General features: G+C 44.6%; 1 protein-coding gene across 4 annotated transcripts; it reads right to left on the bottom strand.

Annotated features, from left to right (window-relative positions):
- Window positions 1–1,633: 1,633 nt before the first annotated feature.
- LOC110497712 (zinc finger MYM-type protein 4) lies at window positions 1,634–20,914 on the bottom strand. Of its 4 annotated transcripts, XM_021574007.2 has the most exons (26): window positions 20,445–20,877; window positions 18,536–19,022; window positions 18,143–18,226; window positions 17,942–17,991; window positions 17,595–17,759; window positions 17,081–17,448; window positions 16,733–16,910; window positions 16,389–16,601; window positions 15,956–16,103; window positions 15,541–15,656; window positions 13,288–13,650; window positions 12,968–13,118; window positions 12,672–12,832; window positions 12,217–12,379; window positions 11,957–12,073; window positions 11,646–11,837; window positions 11,144–11,289; window positions 10,756–10,885; window positions 10,319–10,495; window positions 9,254–9,348; window positions 8,872–9,028; window positions 4,956–5,107; window positions 4,552–4,666; window positions 2,865–3,098; window positions 2,568–2,700; window positions 1,634–2,386 (listed from the first exon to the last, which is right to left on the bottom strand). In XM_021574007.2, exons 1-26 carry the CDS (start codon window positions 20,478–20,480, stop codon window positions 2,155–2,157), a joined length of 4,563 nt encoding a protein of 1,520 aa, XP_021429682.2. In that variant the 5' UTR covers window positions 20,481–20,877; the 3' UTR covers window positions 1,634–2,154. The 4 variants fall into 4 exon arrangements, with proteins under 4 accessions (XP_021429682.2, XP_021429683.2, XP_036810584.1 ...); XM_021574008.2 differs by lacking the exon at window positions 18,143–18,226 and having other exon boundaries at window positions 20,445–20,878; XM_036954689.1 differs by lacking the exon at window positions 18,536–19,022 and having other exon boundaries at window positions 20,445–20,872.
- Between the last annotated feature and the right edge of the window lie 1,566 nt (window positions 20,915–22,480).

Here is a 22,480-nt window from a genome sequence, read left to right as displayed (position 1 = left end):
GTCTACACTCTTCTCCAGGCAGCAGGAGCTCTGCCTGCAACAACCCGGTCGACTAAGAGGCTTCCCCATAGTGTTTTTATTTTTATTTTCTTAATAGTCCAAAAAGAGATCGTAATTAAAATATACTAGATACACGAGTTGCAGGGAGACAACTTAAAAATGTCTAAGATGCACGTCAGCTCATTCCTTTTGGTCATGTAATAGTCAACTGTAAATGAGAAATATTCAGATTGAGGAGTGCCATCTGTAAAATCTGTCAACATAGTCTCCTCTCAATAATAACAGTAGAGCTTGGGAATTTATTTTTAGTCATACATACAGGAATATTAAAGAACAATTTTGCTCACTTCCTCTGACTGCAGCCAACAACACAAAAACAGAGGAATTTAATAGTTGCAGCTTCAAAAAATAACACGACTTCAACATCATGATGCCGGGTAACTCACTGCTCTCTCTGTGCTGGTCCATTCAGAACCCCCAAAGCATTTCTTATCGTCTATCTCTGCATTGGTTTCTCCTCATACTTGTCTCTGCTGTCATCAACTTCCATTGTGCCCATCAATAATGAAGTCAGATGTCAAACACTTGTTATTGCCATAGCAGCTGATCAGTACATCCCCTTTCTTGCTTTCGCTCCAAAATAAAGCATTTCTGAAATGAAGATATTCAGGTTTAGGAAACCATGTAAATCATCCTCGTCTGCTCACAGGCACTGATTATTTGACAAATATTTCAACACCAACGCAAACCGCCCCCCTCCTCTCTCTCACGCTCTCCATCTCTCACACACACACCCAATTACAGATTCCCCTCCCCCATGTTTCTAAGGCTGCTTCAGGGCTTAAGAGGTTTGGAGCTGTTAAAGACTAACTTTGCTTCTTCTTTCTTTCTCTCCGTCCCCTATTCTTTCCATTTAGGTTTGACCGCCATGGGCTTTGATTTCCTCTCCAGACAGAAATCAGCAGGGGAAAAACAGACGTTTCTAAAGAGGTGAAAAGGACAGTCACAGCTTTGCGATCTCCATCTTATGTGACACTGACAGAATGATATCCTTGAAATTTCATCACTTGAAACAAATCAGAAAACAAAACGCGTTGTTATACAACCAGTTTCAATGTGCTTGGCTGAGAGATGCAGGAGGATAAAAATTCAGCCTGCAGTTTGATCTTTTATCCATCTGCCTCCTCTCTCCCACACAAACTCTTCTTCGCGCAACACACTCAATCCCTCAGTACCACTTCTCTCAGTACAGTCCCCTTTCCTCCCACTCATGCCCTTTCGCACATGCAACGAGAACGTGGTCTGACTATCTTTTCTGTTTGTCCATCAATATATCATGTACTGTACTACATGACTCTGCACTGCTAAAGCAGGAGCATCACAACACAGATACATAACCCCACCTTGAACCATCAGTCAGTAAATCATACACTGAGGCAGATGAAAGCGACTCTTCAGCTCCACTCAGATTTGCATACAGGACCAGGTGCAATTTAACATATCATTATTCAAATCTAAATGCTGATGACTTTCACAGTGAAGGAACATTTTCAATCGGTTTCTGAGTTTTATTCTCAGAGTCAGAGGTTCTTTTAATCCCTTCAGAGAACAAACAGCAGAGCAGACAGAAATGTCCTTTGCATAATCATGTTGCTTATTCAAGTCCATAACAGAGGGATTCATACAAAAAAACATCTATGTACAATATTACATGATCACCTTGGTTTAGTTAGTAGAGTGGATGATCGAGACTATGGAATTAGTTGTGTGGGCCCTTAGAATAAAAGACAGATTAGTAGAAAGTAACAATAAAATGTTCAGCTATAGTAACAACTTAGAAAAACAAACGGACACTAATGTAACATTAACAGTATTTTTATGTTTTGTCAACAATGATTCCATTCATCCTCTAAAACTAGAATCTAGAAACAAAGACATTATGAAAGACTAAATGAAGTGTCAAAAAAGTATCTTATCGTAGTGTCTTTACATGATTGTGGATGTTTTTGCAACATGTCCATGGTTGGTCTGAAATGGCACCCTATCCCCTATTAAATGCACTACTTTTGACCAGAGCCCTATGGGCCCTGTTCAAAAGTAGTGCACTGCACTATATAGGGAATAGGGTGCCATTCCATGAGTCTGTTATATCCACTACGAGCTATCATCGTTGTCATCTGTGGAGGCTGATGAAGCTTCAGTAGAGTGATGATGCAGTGGAGGCTCATCCAGATGGACCTCCCGTACAGCCAGGATGCGTGTTAGCATGCTCTCCAGTGCAGCGCCTTCTAGTTGCTGGCCAGAGTACCACAGCGAGCTGTTGGAGAGGCATGAAAGCTCTGGCTGCAAGTAGAACAAGCCTGGCCTATTCTTCACAGACTCTGAGCTGGAGGAAAAAGAGGATTATATAATGAATCGATAGGCAGCCAATACAGAAATGTTATCCGTTTCTCTTTTTCAGACTGCAAAACATTGAGGCATTAAAATGTTGTCAATATCTAAAACAAGTCATATGTACAGTAACAGAGTGAAATATAGCAGGAATAAACATGTTTATGTAATCTCACCATTTGGAGATGTAGAACTCGTAGAGTCTGACCGGGCAACGTAGTGGGTTCTCAGTGTTCTCTGACATCTCCATGTCACCATCCTGTTCATCCAGCTTCCTCTTGGCAGGCAAAGCTAGCAGCTCTGGATACACTACACAAAGTGACACAAATCAACCTGCAACCTAGCGCATTATGGAGCTTGTGGAGGATGTTATTGCTTGGGATATGGCAATGCATTTCTTAATTGCTACTAATGGGATAAATAAAGTAGAATAAAATGTGATAGCCTTCAACACCATTGAGGTCGGAACTCACCGGCGGTGTCCTGACAAGGCCTAAACCTCAGGAAGGCGCTCTTGCCGTTCTTCGTGACCCTGGTACAGTGGGTGAAGTTGGCGAAGGACAAACGTCTGTGTTGGCTCTGGGTCTTGAACTGGAAGAGCTTGGTTCCAAAGAAGAGCAAGGTGTTGAGCAGCACGAAGGGGGAGTGGGCCCCCAGCTGCTTACAGTCCCACAGGTATTCCTCCTCCACACGGGAATGCAGGTAGCCTAGAGACCGACAGTGGAGGAAGGGTCAGAGGTATGGGTCATCATTTTTTATGCATTTCAAAATGTCCCAGCGATATTAAAGGGATACAACAGGCATATAAGAAGAAACGTAGTGATGGACCCTTTTTTCTTTTCAATTTTCGCCTAAAATTACATACCCAAATCTAACTGCCTGTAGCTCAGGCCCCGAAGCAAGGATAAGCATATTCTTGGTACCATTTGAAAGGAAAAACTTTGACGTTTGTGGAAATGTGAATTGAATGTAGGAGAACATAACATAATAGATCTGGTGGAAGAAAATACAAAAAACCAAAACAAAAAAAACATCAAAAACCACCATCTTTGAAATGCAACAGAAAGGTCCCAAATCTAGCCATCACTCTGGTTGGTATCTTGGTGTCCACAAGATAACAGCAGTGTATGTGCAAAGTTTCAGACGGATAACTTGAAGTATGAGCAAACTACATGACATTTAGTGTGAAGTCACCCAGGTACATTTGGGCAAATCGTGACGAGACATTTACATTACATTTTTCTGCAAGAATATTGTCAAATCTTGGACTTTGATTTAGCTTTTCTAGTATTAGTAGCCATATTACAAGTTCAACATTTTCATAACACTCCAAATTCTTGTAATTTTTGTACAAAAGGAAAAGGCTTGCTGTTGCACAAGGTTAGCAGCAACATTTTGCGACATACAGGGTTTCCGTAAAGCATTGGCTATCTAGCTAGCTTTGTTTGACTCCGATTGGTGCTTATTTGACAAAGTTACAGTCAATCAAGTGAAGACCGCCCACGTCATCGGCGCGACATGAAGGCGTCGGTTTCTGACCAAATCTGGTGTCCTATAGGATATACTACACTCCTAATGATATAGTGAAGTCTGGTTACGTTCTAGGATCTCTGAGGAATAAATACCAACGTGATTTGACTGGTTGAAACAACGTTTAGGGTTAGATTTTCAGATTCCTTTCTTTGCAAATTGAACGAGTGGAAATACAAAATCGATCGCGCATGATGTATGGACCCTTTTAGGATAGGAAAAAGGATTTTATCTAACAAAACCTCATGTTATCTCTGGGACCCTTTGGATGATAAATCAGAGCAAGATTTCAGAATGTAAGTACACATTTCACCTTCAGAGGTGAATTTATCAAACCTATTGTGGTGAAAAAAGTGTTTAGTTGTTAGGAGCTCTCCTCAAACAATAGCATGGCATTTTTTCGCAGTAATAGCTACTGTAAATTGGACAATGCAGTTATATTAACAAGAGTTTAAGCTTTCAGTCGATATAAGACACTTATATGTACCGACATTTGTTGTTTCTCTAAAAATCTGCGATGGCGCTGCATGATTTACAACTGCCCCGTTGATGGGACGCTTATTCCTAAATTTTAAAGGGATACGACAGGCATAGAAGAAGAAACTTATAGAAGACTAGAAATATTCTTACCGCTGGGCAGCAGGGTAGGTCTCCAGAAATGTAGCATCATAGTAATCTCCATGGTGAACTTGTGGTAGAGCACGTCAGTGAAGATATTCTCTATCCTTCCATTCTCAAATAGATACTGGTGAGCCAAATGAGAGATGGTGAGGGAGAGAGGCATTAGGCACTGTATATCACATTTGGCAGAGGGGCAAGTACAATTGATGTTGTTGCCCCTGGGGAAGTTGCTATAGGAAAAGTCCAGATAATATTGATTGTAATAGTCTGCAAACAGTGTTAGCTGCCATCACATCAGTATAACTGGGGCTTTAGACTGAACCGTATTTTAAGTATGGCCACTGACAGACAGAAAAGGTGGTACCACAGTGAATAACATAGTACGGAATAAGATAAACATGGAGGTTCAATACCTGCTGTATGCCCAGACAGAGGTAGAAGATGCTGTCAGCAGGGTAGGCCTGACCGTTGGGGCGACGGACCTCACTGATGAAGCGACAGAGGCCATAACTAAGCTCAGAGGAGTTACACTGCAACACGTCCTCCTTCAAAACCATGGATTTAGCTGCCGTAGGAGAGACAAGGGCACAGAAAACCAGATTAGAGAACCATGGATTTAGCTGCCGTAGGAGAGACAAGGGCACAGAAAACCAGATTAGAGAACCCTGGATTTAGCTGCCGTAGGAGAGACAAGGGCACAGAAAACCAGATTAGAGAACCATGGATTTAGCTGCCATAGCGAGAAAGATGGCCACTGAACACCAAATCAAATTTGATTTGTCACATACACATGGTTAGCAGATGTTAATGCGAGTGTAGCGAAATGCTTGTGCTTCTAGTTCCGACAATGCAGTAATAACCAACAAGTAATCTAGCTAACAATTCCAAAACTACTACCTTATAGACACAAGTGTAAGGGGATAAAGAATATGTACATAAAGATATATGAATGAGTGATGGTACAGAGCGGCATAGGCAAGATACAGTAGATGGTATTGAGTGCAGTATATACATATGAGATGAGTATGTAAACAAAGTGGCATAGTTAAAGTGGCTGGTGATACATGTATTACATAAAGATGCAGTAGATGATAGAGTACAGTATATACATATACATATGAGATGAATAATGTAGGGTATGTAAACATTATATTAGGTAGCATTGTTTAAAGTGGCTAGTGATATATTTTACATCATTTCCCATCAATTCCCATTATTAAAGTGGCTGGAGTTGAGTCAGTGTGTTGGCAGCAGCCACTCAATGTTAGTGGTGGCTGTTTAACAGTCTGATGGCCTTGAGATAGAAGCTGTTTTTCAGTCTCTCGGTCCCAGCTTTGATGCACCTGTACTGACCTCGCCTTCTGGATGATAGCGGGGTGAACGGGCAGTGGCTCGGGTGGTTGTTGTCCTTGATGATCTTTATGGCCTTCCTGTGACATCGGGTGGTGTAGGTATCCTGGAGGGCAGGTAGTTTGCCCCCGGTGATGCGTTGTGCAGACCTCACTACCCTCTGGAGAGCCTTACGGTTGTGGGCGGAGCAGTTGTCGTACCAGGCGGTGATACAGCCCGCCAGGATGCTCTCGATTGTGCATCTGTAGAAGTTTGTGAGTGCTTTTGGTGACAAGCCGAATTTCTTCAGCCTCCTGAGGTTGAAGAGGCGCTGCTGCGCCTTCTTCATGATGCTGTCTGTGTGGGTGGACCAATTCAGTTAGTCTGATGTGTACGCTGAGGAACTTAAAACTTACTACCCTCTCCACTACTGTTCCATCGATGTGGATAGGCGGGTGTTCCCTCTGCTGTTTCCTGAAGTCCACAATCATCTCCTTAGTTTTGTTGACGTTGAGTGTGAGGTTATTTTCCTGACACCACACTCCGAGGGCCCTCACCTCCTCCCTGTAGGCCGTCTCGTCGTTGTTGGTAATCAAGCTTACCACTGTTGTGTCGTCCGCAAACTTGATGATTGAGTTGGAGGCGTGCGTGGCCACGCAGTCGTGGGTGAACAGGGAGTACAGGAGAGGGCTCAGAACGCACCCTTGTGGGGCCCCAGTGTTGAGGATCAGCGGGGTGGAAATGTTGTTGCCTACCCTTACCACCTGGGGGCGGCCCCTCAGGAAGTCCAGTACCCAGTTGCACAGGGCGGGGTCGAGACCCAGGGTCTCGAGCTTGATGACGAGCTTGGAGGGCACTATGGTGTTAAATGCCGAGCTGTAGTCGATGAACAGCATTCTCACATAGGTATTCCTCTTGTCCAGATGGGTTAGGGCAGTGTGGTTGAGATTGCATCGTCTGTGGACCTATTTGGGCGGTGAGCAAATTGGAGTGGGTCTAGGGTGTCAGGTAGGGTGGAGGTGATATGGTCCTTGACTAGTCTCTCAAAGCACTTCATGATGACGGAAGTGAGTGCTACGGGGCGGTAGTCGTTTAGCTCAGTTACCTTAGCTTTCTTGGGAACAGGAACAATGGTGGCCCTCTTGAAGCATGTGGGAACAACAGACTGGGATAGGGATTGATTGAATATATCCGTAAACACACCAGCCTGCTGGTCTGCGCATGCTCTGAGGGCGCGGCTGGGATGCCGTCTGGGCCTGCAGCCTTGCGAGGGTTGACACGTTTAAATGTTTTCCTCACGTCGGCTGCAGTGAAGGAGAGTCCGCATGTTTTAGTTGCGGGCCGTGTCAGTAGCACTGTATTGTCCTCAAAGCAGGCAAAAAAGTTATTTAGTGGGCGCAAGACATCCTGGTCCGTGACGGGGCTGGTTTTCTTTTTGTAATCCGTGATTGACTGTAGACCCTGCCACATACCTCGTGTCTGAGCCGTTGAATTGAGATTCTACTTTGTCTCTATACTGACGCTTAGCTTGTTTGATTGCCTTGCGGAGGGAATAGTTACACTGTTTGTATTCGGTCATGTTTCCGGTCACCTTGCCCTGATTAAAAGCAGTGGTTCGGGCTTTCAGTTTCACGCGAATGCTGCCATCAATCCACGGTTTCTGGTTTGGGAATGTTTTAATCGTTGCTATGGGAACGACATCTTCAACACACGTTCTAATGAACTCGCTCACCGAATCAGCGTATTCGTCAGTGTTGTTGTCTGACGCAATACGAAACATATCCCAGACAACGTGATGGAAGCAGTCTTGGAGTGTGGAATCAGATTGGTCGGACCAGCGTTGAACAGACCTCAGCGCGGGAGCTTGTTTTAGTTTCTGTCTGTAGGCAGGGATCAACAAAATGGAGTCGTGGTCAGCTTTTCCGAAAGGAGGGCGGGGCAGGGCCTTATATGCGTTGCGGAAGTTAGAATAGCAGTGATCCAAGGTTTTTCCAGCCCTGGTTGCGCAATCGATATGCTGATAAAATTTAGGGAGTCTTGTTTTCAGATTAGCCTTGTTAAAATCCCCAGCTACAATGAATGCAGCCTCCGGATAAATGGATTCCAGTTTGCAAAGAGTCAAATAAAGTTTGTTCAGAGCCATCGATGTGTCTGCTTGGGGGGGGAATATATACGGCTGTGATTATAATCGAAGATAATTCCCTTGGTAGATAATGCGGTCGACATTTGATTGTGAGGAATTCTAAATCAGGTGAACAGAAGGACTTGAGTACCTGTATGTTGTTATGATCACACCACGTCACGTTAACCATAAAGCATACGCCCCCGCCCCTCTTCTTACCAGAAAGATGTTTGTTTCTGTCTGCGCGATGCGTGGAGAAACCAGCTGGCTGCACCGACTCCGATAGCGTCTCTCCAGTGAGCCATGTTTCCGTGAAGCAAAGAACGTTACAGTCTCTGATGTCCCTCTGGAATGCTACCCTTGCTCGGATTTCATCAACCTTGTTGTCAAGAGACTGGACATTGGCGAGAAGAATGCTAGGGAGTGGTGCACAATGTGCCCGACTCCGGAGTCTGACCAGAAGACCGCTCCGTTTCCCCCTTTTACGAAGTCGTTTTTTTGGGTTGCCGGCTGGGATCCATTCCGTTGTCCTGGGTGAAATGCAGAACACAGGATCCGCTTCACGAAAGTCATATTCTTGGTCGTACTGATGGTGAGTTGACGCTGCTCTTATGTTCAGTAGTTCTTCTCGACTGTATGTAATGAAACCTAAGATGACCTGGGGTACCAATGTAAGAAATAACACGTAAAAAAACAAAAAACTGCATAGTTTCCTAGGAACGCGAAGCGAGGCGGCCATCTCTGTCGGCACCGGAAGTAAGTAGAGGTACTGTACATGAATACTGCTAGCATATTTTAAACTCATCTGGGCATGGCATCTGAGATGTTGCAAGGCACTTTAATTAACAAATAAATTAAAATCAATCAATCTGACTCACAGGGATCTTTGGCAAATTCACAGTCAAACCGCTTGTTCCTCTGCAGGACCCAATTCTTCCAGGCTTTCACCCCATACTCGTGGTGGAGTTTTGATCTGGCAGGAGGGAGTGAAACAGTTTGCTCCACCATGTCCATAGTCCCACTTTGCTTACGACTCTGCAATAGAGAAAGGGAAAGGGAAAAAGGTTTGGACCAACAACGTAGTGGAAGGAGAAACAACTTGCTTTTACTGTATAATATCTCTGAAACCCTATTGCAGTCAATAGTAATAATGGTGCTGATATGACCTAACTAGTTATGTTACCTATAGCATTAGACCAGTAACCCCGCTATAAAATAAATAGGGTAGCGTTTGGGACGCAGACTACAGTATAGACATACCCGTTTTCTGGGAGGGAAGCCATCTTTGGGTCTCTTCTGTCTTGTGGCCTGTACAGTCAGCCTCTGTCCCTTCACTGCAGCACGATCAAACGACTCTGAAACAGCATTGAATACACAGTTACACAGGGGATACAAATGTGATCTGTGGGAATTAGCAAGTTCATCATTAACCACGTTCCCATCTACAGTTTCTATGCGAGTATCGTATAAAAATAAATCACGACAGCTGTGACGGAAACAGGAAGTGCCGGTGTAATTTTACAAATGCCGACAGATCATTTGTTCGTTCGACATGGTGGGATCTTTTTGCGTCTGTTAAATTAATTGGCGGGGAATGTTGGTAGAAACTCCATTATGCACAAATATTGATATAATAACCATCATATCGAAGTAAACTTGGAGTCACGCCATAATATGGTGTGGGGTCCTCCCACTACGACTCGGGAAACCATGCAGTTAGGCTACAGATGAAATAAGTTATGATGAACTTCACAGGGTGGTGAACGTACACGGTGATGAGCTTGACGCCACTTTCCAATAAATATTGAGGGTTTTATTCTGGTGACATGACGATCGATGCTTGACTGCAGTTTATTCATAATAATCTCATGTAGACTAGACAACCCGCACTGTATCTGAGAGATGTTGGCTAGAGAGCAGGTGCCAAGACCAGAGTAGACACATTTGCTATTTAACTCAACAATGTGACAAAACTATCGGTAGAGTTGAAAATGGGATGAGAAAAACTTTGGATTTTTATTCAGTACATGAAAACCTAAGCGAAAAATACATTTTGTGTGCACTACGTCATCATGCACTAATTGTTTCCACAACAAGTCAACTTGGTAGAAACATACAACTGGTAGGAAAATGTACATATTTCCTATGCGCAGTTTCTAGAATATTTGCATGAAAATCTGTCGCAAATTGGATGGAAACCTAGCTAGTGCAAATATAATTGATTCTTAACTGGATAAATAAAGGTTGAATAAATATTTTTCATCTAATAAAAAAAACTTTGGAACATAAATGTAGCTATGTTGTTATTCTCAGAGCCTTTCTTACCAGGGGGGTAGTCAGCCTCCAGGTCCAACATGCTGGGGGAGGCTGTTGTGCTGGGGGGTTCGACAGGACCCTCTGCCCCTCTCTGGGGGTTGGATGTAGACTCATCCTCTCCACCCCAGCTGTGGGGGGTGGACACAGCCTCAGACTCCAGGTCTCCACTGTAGGCGCTGCCTTGGTCTGTGGATAAACACCACACAGACAGACACCATGTTATCTAACCCTTCAGTAAGATCCTCCACCAGAGTCATTTTAATTTAAAAGGTTGCTTTTCCAACAGTGTTTATCTATTAATACGGGTTAGTCTAAATATTGAGATAAATGCAAGAGAGACCCGTTCAAGAAAGCAGCAGTCGGCTGATGTGCCAAGCAACAAAGTTAGACAGTAACGTTCCCATAAACACACTGCCGCAGCTCAGAGTACAAACTTTTCTCTTCACCTCCATGGGAGACAGGTTTGTCTTTCTCCTCGTCCTCCTGCTCGGCCATGGTTTGAGATGCGACACCGTCTTTCTTGTCCTTGAGCTCTGAACGGCTTAATGAGGGGGGTATTACCATGGGCACTGGCACCTGGACAGAGGGCACAGAGAACAGAACATGGTTTAACCAGCCAAGTTAACCAATCATTAAAAGAACACACAATGAACCATGGTGGGGGTATTAGTAGGGTCCTCAGAAGAATAACAATCCAAGACACGGGGCATGTGAGTGTTTAGGCCACCAGGGATGGGTACTTCCCTTTGAAAAGTGGAAAATAAAGTATCTATTAAAAGGCATATAAAGAGAAAGTGGATGTAGGCATGAGAAGAGGACGCAGAGCAAACGTACAGGCACGGGGATACCCATGGGCACAGGAGTGTACTGGGTGTACAGGTTCATGGGCACTGGGATGAAGACTGGCACAGGGACGGGCATCACAACCACCCGCACTTTCTCCCCGTTCTCTGTGTACGTGAACCCAGTCTCTGTGAACCCTACAACAACAACAACGAGAGAGGCTATTATTTAACCTTTAAATAAAGTCAGTTAAAAACAAATTCTTATTTACAATGACGGCCTACAATCAGAGATCCTTACTAACCCTTTAAACCAAGTGGTCGTACTATGAACATGTAGTGGAAGGTCTGATTTACAAATTCAGTGGAAGGGTGGGGCCATAGAAATATAATGAAGATATTATTAATACCTTTATGGACGAGACATCTTAAGTAGCTAGTTTGTTCCAAAAATATTAAAATAATTTAAAGAATCAAGATATAAAAATCGCAGAATAGGCATCAGCGACTAGGTTAGCATTTCTGATGTTTTGGATGTCGGTCTGTTGTTTTACCCATGGGTGCCATTGGTTTCTCTGCGGTTTGCATCGGAATCGGGCAGCTGGTTTCCTGGTCCAGCATGAGGGGTTTACAGATGATGGCCTTGTTCTTCATGATCCGACGGCGGGCTGAGATCCTCATGGCGTCCGTCTGGGTGCTGGCATCGCCAAGGCTCTTGCCGTGAGAGTTCGACGTCGGAAGAGCTCCTACAAGCAAAACAAAAAACAGTCTGAACTACAAAAGCTTATATTAATCGACCACTTCTTCACAAATGTCTTAACCATGCTCGGTGTTAGCCAGTGTTCTCAATGGGTGTACTAGCTACCAGTCAGGGCAGTGGCAGCCGTAGCATGGGGCTGGCCAGCAGGAGAGGTGGCCAACGAGACAACATCAGCAATGACAGGAGCTGGCTTGGAGAGGGAGAACAGAGGTTGGGACGGACCTACAGGGGGAGAAAGAAGGGAAGGAAAGAGGGGAGACATGTTGAGTAGTAGGCCCAAGGCAGCCATTAAACTGAGATGCAGCGATAGGTCATCCAACCAGGTAGTTGTTTTCAAGAGAAACGTGTATATAATTAAGTAGTACCCTGTGTAGTAGTGGTGCCGTTGCTAGTCCGAGGGTGCAGCTGGAAGGTCTGATAGCAGTACTGAATAACACACTCCAGGTTACAGAAGTGCCTAATTGCCCCAAAACACTTCAGTTGCTCTCTCATCTTCCCTTGACGTCTGCAGCACTCACACTTAGCCATCTGGGTAGGGGAAGGACAACAAACAGTTCAGCAATTCAAAGAGCTTCAGCCATTTGTGGACTACATAGATATGTCCCGGGAAGTGGTTGTAAGGTAATCAAATCAAGAGAGTGAGAGATCAGGGCATGTATTCATAAAGCGACTCAGAGTACGAGTCCTAATCTGGAATCAGGTCCCTGCAGTCTTATTCATTGTCGTCTTAAGGCAAAACTGATCCCAAATCAGTACTCCTACTCTGAGATGCTTGCTACATACAGAGGTCAACATGCATAAAAATTATTCTGGCTCTGACCTCATAGAAGAGAACAGTGTAGTTGGACATGCACGCGTCCCTGCAGAACTCTTGCATCCTTCCACCAAAGTGGTTGTGGATCATCTTGGGGCTGATGTCGGCACAATAGGCACACGTCCGCCATGGCCCCTTCATGTCGTGCTTGAAGAGCAGCTTACAGCCTGTTACAACACCCACACAGACAGGTTAATGTACAATATTATACTCAAAACAAATTATTACATCATTGTTATATTTATGGCATAAATTGTCAAAAAAGGACTAGGAGAAAGAGAGAAAGGGTCTTTGGTACTCACTCTCACTGCAGAAGGGCCGGTCGATGAGGTCATATCTGATGACTTCTTTGACCACCTTCTCCAGTTTGCAGTATTCACACCTCACTTTGATATTACTCCGTTTCTTAAACTCAACACAGCACAGTTTGCAACAGAACTGCATGGTGCGACCCTGAAGAAACACAACAAGCCCAGGAGGACAAAGAGCATTAGAGATAAAACTACAACCCCAATCGCAAAAGCATTATTAGACAACACTACAATACCTATCACAAAACGACCATTCCCATAACACTTCAAATGTAATAAACAAGGTACAGGATCAAGAGAGAGGTACTTACATTGTACTCATAGAGCTCAGGTTTCCAGCGGAACTGCTGAGGACACTGATGGCAGGAGAGTTTCACAGGTCCACTGGGGGCGGAGGTAAAGGAGGGGGCCATGGGCGGACCTGGTTGATGCTGCCCCACCCCGTAGGCCCAAGCCAAGCCTGTGGCGGCTCGATAGGGTAGAGGTGGAGCAGAGGTCTGAGTTGGGGCGTACGGGCGGCCAGTGGTGGGGACCCAGGATGGGGGGTAAGGATGGGAGTAGCCCTGGGGTGGTGCTGGAGGGGTCTGGAGGTACGGAGACACCATGGGAGGAGCAGTGGATGAGGAGCCGTTCATCTGGCCCAGTTGGGGGGGAAGCTGGCTGCCTTCGGCCTCCTACCACATTACATCAAAGGAGACACATTCAAAAACATGATGTATTCCGTACAATCCATTATACAATGGGGCAAGAAAGTATTGTCAGCCACCAATTGTGCAAGTTCTCCCACTTAAAATGAGAGGCCTGTAAATTTCATCATAGGTACACTTCAACTATGACAGACAAAATGAGAAGAAAAAAAATCCAGAAAAATCACATTGTAGGATTTTTAATGAATTTATTTGCAAATTATGGTGGAAAATAAACTTTTGTTATTGACCAAATACTTCTCAATACTTTGTTATATACCCTTTGTTGGCAATGACAGAGGTCAAACGTTTTCTGTAAGTCTACACAAGGTTTTCACACACTGTTGCTGGTATTTTGGCCCATTCCTCCATGCAGATCTCCTCTAGAGCAGTGATGTTTTGGGGCTGTTGCTGGGCAACACGGACTTTCAACTCCCTCCAAAGATTTTCTATGGGGTTGAGATCTGGAGACTGGCTAGGCCACTCCAGGACCTTGAAATGCTTCTTACAAAGCCACTCCTTCGTTGCCCGGGCGGTGTGTTTGGGATCATTGTCATGCTGAAAGACCCAGCCACGTTTCATCTTCAATGCCCTTGCTGATGGAAGGAGGTTTTCACTCAAAATCTCACGATGCATGGCCCCATTCATTCTTTCCTTTACACGGATAAGTCGTCCTGGTCCCTTTGCAGAAAAACAGCCCCAAAGCATGATGTTTCCACCCCCATGCTTCACAGTAGGTATGGTGTTCTTTGGATGCAACTCAGCATTCTTTGTCCTCCAAACACAACGAGTTGAGTTTTTACCAAAAAGTTATATTTTGGTTTCATCTGACCATATGACATTCTCCCAATCTTCTTCTGGATCATCCAAATGTTCTCTAGCAAACTTCAGATGGGCCTGGACATGTACTGGCTTAAGCAGGGGGACACGTCTGGCACTGCAGGATTTGAGTCCCTGACGGCGTAGTGTGTTACTGATGGTAGACTATGTTACTTTGGTCCCAGCTCTCTGCAGGTCATTCAATAGGTCCCCCCGTGTGGTTCTGGGATTTTTACTCACCGTTCTTGTGATCATTTTGACCCCGCGGGGTGAGATCTTGCGTGGAGCCCCAGATCGAGGGAGATTATCAGTGGTCTTGTATGTCTTCCATTTACTAATAATTGTTCCCACAGTTGATTTCTTCAAACCAAGCTGCGTACCTATTTCAGATTCAGTCTTCCCAGCCTGGTGCAGGTCTACAATTTTGTTTCTGGTGTCCTTTGACAGCTCTTTGGTCTTGGCCATAGTGGAATTTGGAGTGTGACTGTTTGAGGTTGTGGAGAGGTGTCTTTTATACTGATAAGTTCAAACAGGTGCCATTAATACAGGTAACGAGTGGAGGACAGAGGAGCCTCTTAAAGAAGAAGTTACAGGTCTGTGAGAGCCAGAAATCTTGCTTGTTTGTAGGTGACCAAATACTTATTTTCCACCATAATTTGCAAATAAATTCATTAAAAATTCTACAATGTGATTTTCTGGATTTTTTTTCTAATTTTGTCTGTCATAGTTGAAGTGTACCTATGATGAAAATTACAGGCCTCTCATCTTTTTAAGTGGGAGAACTTGCACAATTGGTGGCTGACTAAATACTATTTTGCCCCACTGTATATAGGCTGATTGGTATCTTTTCAATTTGACCTGTATTGTATGCACTGTGTTTTTTATGTTTGGTACAATTGTCAAATAAACCTGAACCTAAATGCATGCTGAAAAACACATAAAATCCCTCTCAAATCTACCTGACTGAGACTGAACCGTCTCTAATATGCACACACAGAAAGCACAGATCATATGTAACATAGTCTGTTTGATCCATTTAGACAATTAATCAACGAATACCCGGAAAGTCTTGACGCAGGTGTAAGAGCAGAAGTTGCGGATGCTGCCGTCTACCATGGCCAGGTGGTACTGAGAGACAGCCTTCACTTTGCAGTAGGTACAAGGGAATGCCGTTCCTGTGTGTGACAACTTTTTTTAATACCACTGCAAATAAAATGTAAAAACAATTATGGCAAAATATTGGTTGAAACACGAAATTGTTTGCTGGCTAGTGGAAAATAAATCCTGACCGAATCCACTGCAGGGTTTTTTCCACTCTCTGAGTAATAATTATTGGACTAAATGCATCCCAGAAAAAAATTATACCAGTCAAAAACATATTTCAGACTATTTCAGACAACATATGGCCTACAATATTCATAAATGAAAACACATTTATAGACTTCCGCTTATACAATGGTAAAGTCAATGCTACCTGACAGGTCGTTCTGCGGCCGGCTGTTATTGACACAGACGGAATTGCAGAAGAGGTCCACCTTGCCATCCGTATCAGTGCTCTCCACCATGTCAGACATGAGTCTCAGATCACGACAGTGACCGCACGGCATTACCTTGGTGGTCGTCTGCCATACAGGAACAATGGGAAAGAGTTGATAAGAAGAAGAGATTTGATGATGGCGGAGGTGGGACAGGGGGACTCAGTGAGACAAATGTGTATAATATCAATAATGTATTCATAGAGACTCATTGAGAGAAACCAGACTCAGAGGGGAGGCCCAACCTCTACTGAATATACCTTATAGAAGTTAAGAGTACATATGACCATCAAGGCCAGACATTTTTTTTAAAGTGGACTCCGGTTTCTATGGAGGACTGTCTGTGTGTACTACCTGACTGTGCATACTTACTCGTTTAAAAGTGCTAATGCAGGTTCGACTGCAGAACTTCATGGTGACACCCTCTACTCGGAGCGACCGGCAGTTCCTGTCAGTACTGGCGCAGTACTCGCCACAGCTCTCACACACATTTATGACCAGGTTGTGGGAGGAGCGAAAGCGCATGAAACACTCATCGCTACACAGTTTGTGCAAGGAGCCCTGGTGAGTCACTTCGTGCTGAATCTGAGATGGGGGGGGTTATCAAATCAGGCAGGATGGTCAAATCAAACATTTCCTCATGTAACCTCACCTGAGGTTGACTTAGAAATGAGAGTGAACTAGTCAAACCAGTGGTTGTCTGTTTTGTCCCTTACCATGTCGCTCTTCTTGCACATACTGCACGTCGGGGCGGTGGGCTCTTGGAAAGAAGGCATGGAAATAGTCCCTGGTTTCCTCTTGCGGTTGAACACAGAGAGGCAGAACTGACTACAGAAATCCTTCAGGTTATTGTCTGTAATCACACTGATTACATCCTTGGGGTCCTCGATCTCCCTGAAGAAATTAAAAGTTATAAACGAGTTAGACAGATTAAAGAGTTATAAACATCAATACAGCTATGAGCAACGGGGGAAGTTATTTGGTGCACCCCCACAGTAACTACGGGAATCAGATGATAGCAGAACGATTGAAAGTTGAAGTGAGTCAGTAGCCGAGTGACTCACTTTAGGCACTGGTAGCAGGTTCTCAGTTTGATGGGAGGCAGGGTGAACCCAGTGAGGCAGACAGTGGAGCAGAAGAGCTGGGTGGATCCTTTCCGTTGGAAGGCAGTCTGACCGCGCAGCAGGATCTTAGAGCAGCCCGAGCAGGACACACGCACTGCGTTGGCTGGGTTGGAGCCACTAGGGGGCTGGGGCTGGGGAGGGGGTTGCTGGGGCACTGGAGCCAGGCTCCTGAGGGTCATCGTTGGCCCCTGTTGAACTAGACTTCTTCCTGGTGCAAATATGGAGGTGGGGGTCTGGGGAGCAGCAGTGGGCGAGCCATACGCATTTCCTCCACCAACAGAAAAGACAGAACTGATCCTCAGCACCTCCTGTAACATACAACAAATAAGAACAAATAAGAACAAAGAATTGATGATAATAATAATATAGCAGCAATAATATAGCATAACAGAATCATCATATCCATATGTTGTAAAAGGGGACATTAAGGCAGGGCATGGGATCCTTTGCTGACCTCAGGAGCTGTGTTGTCCAGCTCCTCCTTGATACCCCGTGTTGAGGGTAGAAGGGCGCAGTCATATCCTTCATCTATGGGCTCATCCTTGATGTTCATGGGGGGAGAGATGGGTGGCCGTTCTCTGTCCCCTACCACTGGGTTCTGGAGCACACTCTCTGACCTCTGGAGGTCAGGGCAAAGGGATGAAATAGATGAATAAAGGTGACACAAAAAAAAAAAAATGTTCATAACAGCATTCCGCAAAAGGGAATTATCCTGAAATCTCTCGCGCTCTCCGCCAGTTCTTTCTTGCTGCCCCTCTCCACTTACACTACCGGTATACTAAGGTCATACACTATACAGACCTCTTGACGGCTGGATCCCCCAGCAATAGACCGATTCTGTCTTACTCCATCTGACAGAAATGGAGAAAATGCCATTTATTATAATCATCACAGCTCTAATAATGTGCATACCATGTGCATGGAGTGTGGAAATGTCCTAAATCATGTTCTTTATTGAAACTATAGTTATAACTAGCAGGGCAAGTTTGCTTGCAGTCTTACCCAAGCTGTTATCTGGTGAAGGGGACTGAGATAGGTTAGTTGAAAGATGGCTTTCTCCTTGCATTTGACTAGCCACCTCAGAAGCTGCCAAAAGAATGACTGTTGTTAAGCAATGAAAAAGAAGTAGGCCTAAGTTCAAGGAAAATGCCACACAAAAAAAACTATTTTTGTTATTTGTTTCATTGGTCCACTGTTGATACAGTTTGCATAAAACATTTTGGGAATGTATCAACAGTGGACTAATGAAACAAATACCACGTTTTTGAGTGGAATTGTCCTTTAAGTAGTAAGAAATGTAAGTAAGAAAAGTTATATTGGTGATGAGAAGTTAAAAATGCATGAGGAGTAACGTCACAGGCCAAGTCAGACTAGGCATCATGCTTTCATTCTAACCTGTTCTAATATTGGAAAGTGAGACTGCATCAAGGAATCTGTCAGTGGAATTTTTATCATCCTGAGTCTCTGCACGTCGTGTGTCAGGCGATCCAGCCGGCCGTCCGCCTGACTCTCTGTCAGACTCCACATCACCCAGTGCCACCTTGGGCAGGGCTATGTCCCACTCCTCCTCCTCATCTGCCCCAAACACAGGGACCCCATCCAGCTCATCCTCTGGCTGGCCCACCCCCAGACCAGCTAGGGAGAAGGTGGTACTGGTAGGATGAGAGATGTGAGGGAATACATTCCCTTCATCGTCACTGCTAAAATCATGGTCGACGTCAGGCCGTCCGACTGGTTCTGGTGCTCCAAAGACTGGTCCGGTTGAGATGCTGCTCCAAAGAGATCTTGTTGACAGGGGAGTGTGTTGTCGCTGGGACTCACCAGCCGTTGGGGCTGAGAGCTTCACCGCCTCATCAAAAGCCTTGGACAGCCGGAGTTCATGCTGTGGGAGGAGACAACTGGTTAAAAAGTGTGGTCTTGGGGCCTCCCGAGAGGCGCAGTGGTCTAAGGCAGCGCTAGCTGTGCCACTAGAGATCCTGGTTCGAGTCCAGGCTCTGTCGTTGCCGGCCGCGACCAGGAGACCCATGGGGCGGCGCACAATTGGCCCAGCATCGCCCGGTGTTAGGAGAGGGTTTGGCCGGCAGGGATGTTCTTGTCCCATCGCACAATAGCGACTCCAGTGGCGGGCCAGGCGCAATGCACACTCGCCAGGTATACTGTGTTTCCTCCGACACATTGGTGCGGCCGGCTTCCGGGTTAATGGGCGTTGTGTCAAGAAGCAGTGCAGCTTGGCTGGGTTGTGTTTCGGGGGACGCACGGCTCCCAACCTTCGCCTCTCCTGAGTCCGTACGGGAGTTGCAGCGATGGGACAAGACTAACTACCAATTGGATACCATGAAATTGGGGAGAAAAATAGGGTATAAAAAATAATAATAGTAATAAAAAAATGGTGGTCTTCTCTAGCCCAGTTGGTAGAGCATGGCACTTGCAACGCCAGGATAGCATATTCAATTCCTGGGACCACCCATAAGGGAAAAAATGATGCATGCATGGCATTCACTTTGGATAAAAGCTTCTGCTAAATACCATATATTCATGCAATATGGCCCAAGGGGGTGTGGTATATGGCCAATATACTACAGCTAATGGCTGGTCTTTATGCACGACTGTACGCAGAGCGCCTGGATTCAGCCCTTAGCCGTGGTATATTGGCCATCTACCACAACCCCTCAAGGTTCCTTATTGCTATTATACATTGGTTACCAACGTAATTATAACACTAAACAGAAATGTTTTGTCATACCTGTGGTATACGGTCTGGTATAGAAAGCTATGACATTATTCGTACTAGGGCACCAATAGAGGGGGAATCGTCTGGTTGGGATTTGAACCAGAAACCATATTTCATACAGAGCAAGCACACTCCTGCCTGTGCCATGAGGGCCCAGACCTCTGGACAGTGCTGTAGTAGCTACACAAACAGCCGCAATGGGCCTTGGTTGAACCAGCGACCCTGGCCTGCCATACCGTTTCGGACCTCATGACATAAGCCGTTACACTCACACAGGGATGCAAACTCATAATACTTTTGACAGAACTGTGATATATTATCTTCACTGGAACCCCTTATTGATATGAGGGTTGATTATTCTACGAACACTACTATCTAGCTAGCTTAAAATAGCTAACCTAGCTACATGGCTAGCTAGCTCTAACTACTGTAACGTTAAGCTACATAGTCATGCACTTGAGGAAAATCTAGCAAGATAGCCAGGAAGCTAGCTGCAACAAGGCTGAGCAGATACAGATGGGTCGCTAGTTAATAAGATAATAATGCCTTCATTATTTGCAAACATATTTTCACCTGAGATTTTTGTTTAGCCTCCTCTGACTCCGCCATGTTTTGGTCGCGCGCTGTTCTTCTCGGAAGGGGGGGTGGGTTTCTTTTGCAACTAACGTTAGCTAGCTAGACAACTAGCTAGGATGCACTGCACACAATGCTATTGTTAAAGACAGTGCAAAAGCGACTTCACGATGTGCATGAAAATATATGATTTGCAGAATGTGTATGAAATAATTGTCATTGACGGGGCATTCTCATTTGTGTTTAAGTAGCTGCAAGCTTTTCAATGGGAAATTGCATGCACATCGAACTATCCCTTTCTGCTGGTATGGCTGTACCGTAAAGTTCCATAGATAGGCGCATTCTCTGTCTGTATTCGTGGGTAATTTGATTCAGTAACGCAACACATTAGATGTAACAAAGCAGTATATACACATTGTACATATCTGAATTCGTTCTCTTTTCTATAGGTAGATAGCCAATGTTGACACCTCATTACGTTTTCCCAGTTAAGATCAATTCTAATCTCTCGCCCATATTTCGATTAGTTCGGTACCCTTCTAGTTTGAACGTTGCATATAGAAATGTACAGTAGATTGGCAAACCCAGTGGGTCTGGGTAGTGATGAACATTCCGAGTGTTTTTGGTGAGCCGGCTCATTTGGCTCCGTTGACGTAATAGAGACGGCTCATTTGGCTCCCAAATGGCTCTTCGTTCAAAATGCTTAAAAATCGACATAAAACCATGAACATTTTTCTAATATCTAGTGTAAAACCCAAAATAGAGGCTGCCATTGTCAGATTATGGAATAATTGTTGACCAGATTGACGTGCTCTCCTCAATGTTTATACTTTCTGCAGTGAGGATTCGCCCTCTTTAGAGAATGATTTTGTAATTTATTTGCAGAAAAACGTTTCAGCTCAAAAAGCCGTAGAAGCACTATGCAAATCAGGAAGACAAATGAGCGGCTTTTTCGCCGATGCGGTTCCCGATGTTCACCAAAAATATCCGTTCAAAAAGAGCCGTTCGTTCGCACTAGGGCCGGGGTTTATGCGTGTCAGTTGTACTATGTCGTTTATTTCTAGCTACATCGTTCAACGTTTCATACAGGTCAAATGACAAGGATCAAATAGTCAAGAAGAATCCGGAAAGGAGACTCGACATTGTCAAAGATTGTCTATTATATTGACAATATATTTGAGTTACTGCTCTAACAATGGAAAAACATGTAATCAAATATGGAAAGCAGGAGGGAGGAGGAAAGATCAGGTCTTGACCATTCTAGCCAATGAGATGGCAGATAGGGGCGTGACCAACAGGCCATAGAGATATATAGAGGACTCAACTTTGTATCTGTGCATTATACCGTCTGTGGCAGCATAGGCAGCGTCATTGTGGCTATTTCCATTTTAAAGTTGTACATTTTCTCCTTCTTCATCAGCTGATTGCCCCACCCAGTGACTACTTTAAAATGGGGAAGCCCCCAATGACCACGTCTATAGGATGGATTGGGGGTGGATATATGTTGGATTGGGGGTGGATTGAATCCCGGAGCTGACAAGGTACACATCTGTTGTTCTGCCCCTGATCAAGGCAGTTAACCCACTGTTCTCCGGGCACTGAAGACATGGATGTCGATTAAGGCAGTCTCCGCACCTCTGAGTCAGAGGTGTTGGGTTATGGGTTAAATGCGGAAGACACATTTCAGTTGAATACATTCAGTTGGAAAACTGACTAGGTATTCCCTCCCTTTCCATGCTAAAACAGGGTATATCCATGATGAGGACTCTGTCTATCTCTATCACAACAGGCACAACTCCGATATAAAGTCGTTTTTTGTAAAGTTGACGAAATTGCACGTGTCCCCTTATATCAGTACATTTGTAACAACCTAACCGTTACGAAATATATATTAGATCAAATAAGCCTCACAATTAGCAATAATATAATTGCAAACCAAACATGAAATTAAGGCCACCAAAAGTATAGAAGACATGATGAGGAATAAAGTTCCACATAGAAGTGTGTCTTCTTAGCAATTGTTTAATCCAATTGAT

Source organism: Oncorhynchus mykiss, chromosome 19 (assembly GCF_013265735.2).
Source record: "Oncorhynchus mykiss isolate Arlee chromosome 19, USDA_OmykA_1.1, whole genome shotgun sequence".
Lineage (NCBI taxonomy): Eukaryota > Metazoa > Chordata > Actinopteri > Salmoniformes > Salmonidae > Oncorhynchus > Oncorhynchus mykiss.
This window is presented reverse-complemented; position numbering and strand designations above follow the sequence as displayed.

Coding starts and splice junctions, on each gene's coding strand:
- LOC110497712 (XM_021574007.2), bottom strand. CDS start 20,480: ATGGCGGAGTCAGAGGAGGCTAAACAAAAATCTCAG. Junction 9,349..10,318: donor GGAGGCTGACTACCCCCCTG/GTAAGAAAGGCT, acceptor ATGCTGTTTCAG/AGTCGTTTGATCGTGCTGCA. Junction 2,387..2,567: donor GAGTTCTACATCTCCAAATG/GTGAGATTACAT, acceptor TTTTTCCTCCAG/CTCAGAGTCTGTGAAGAATA.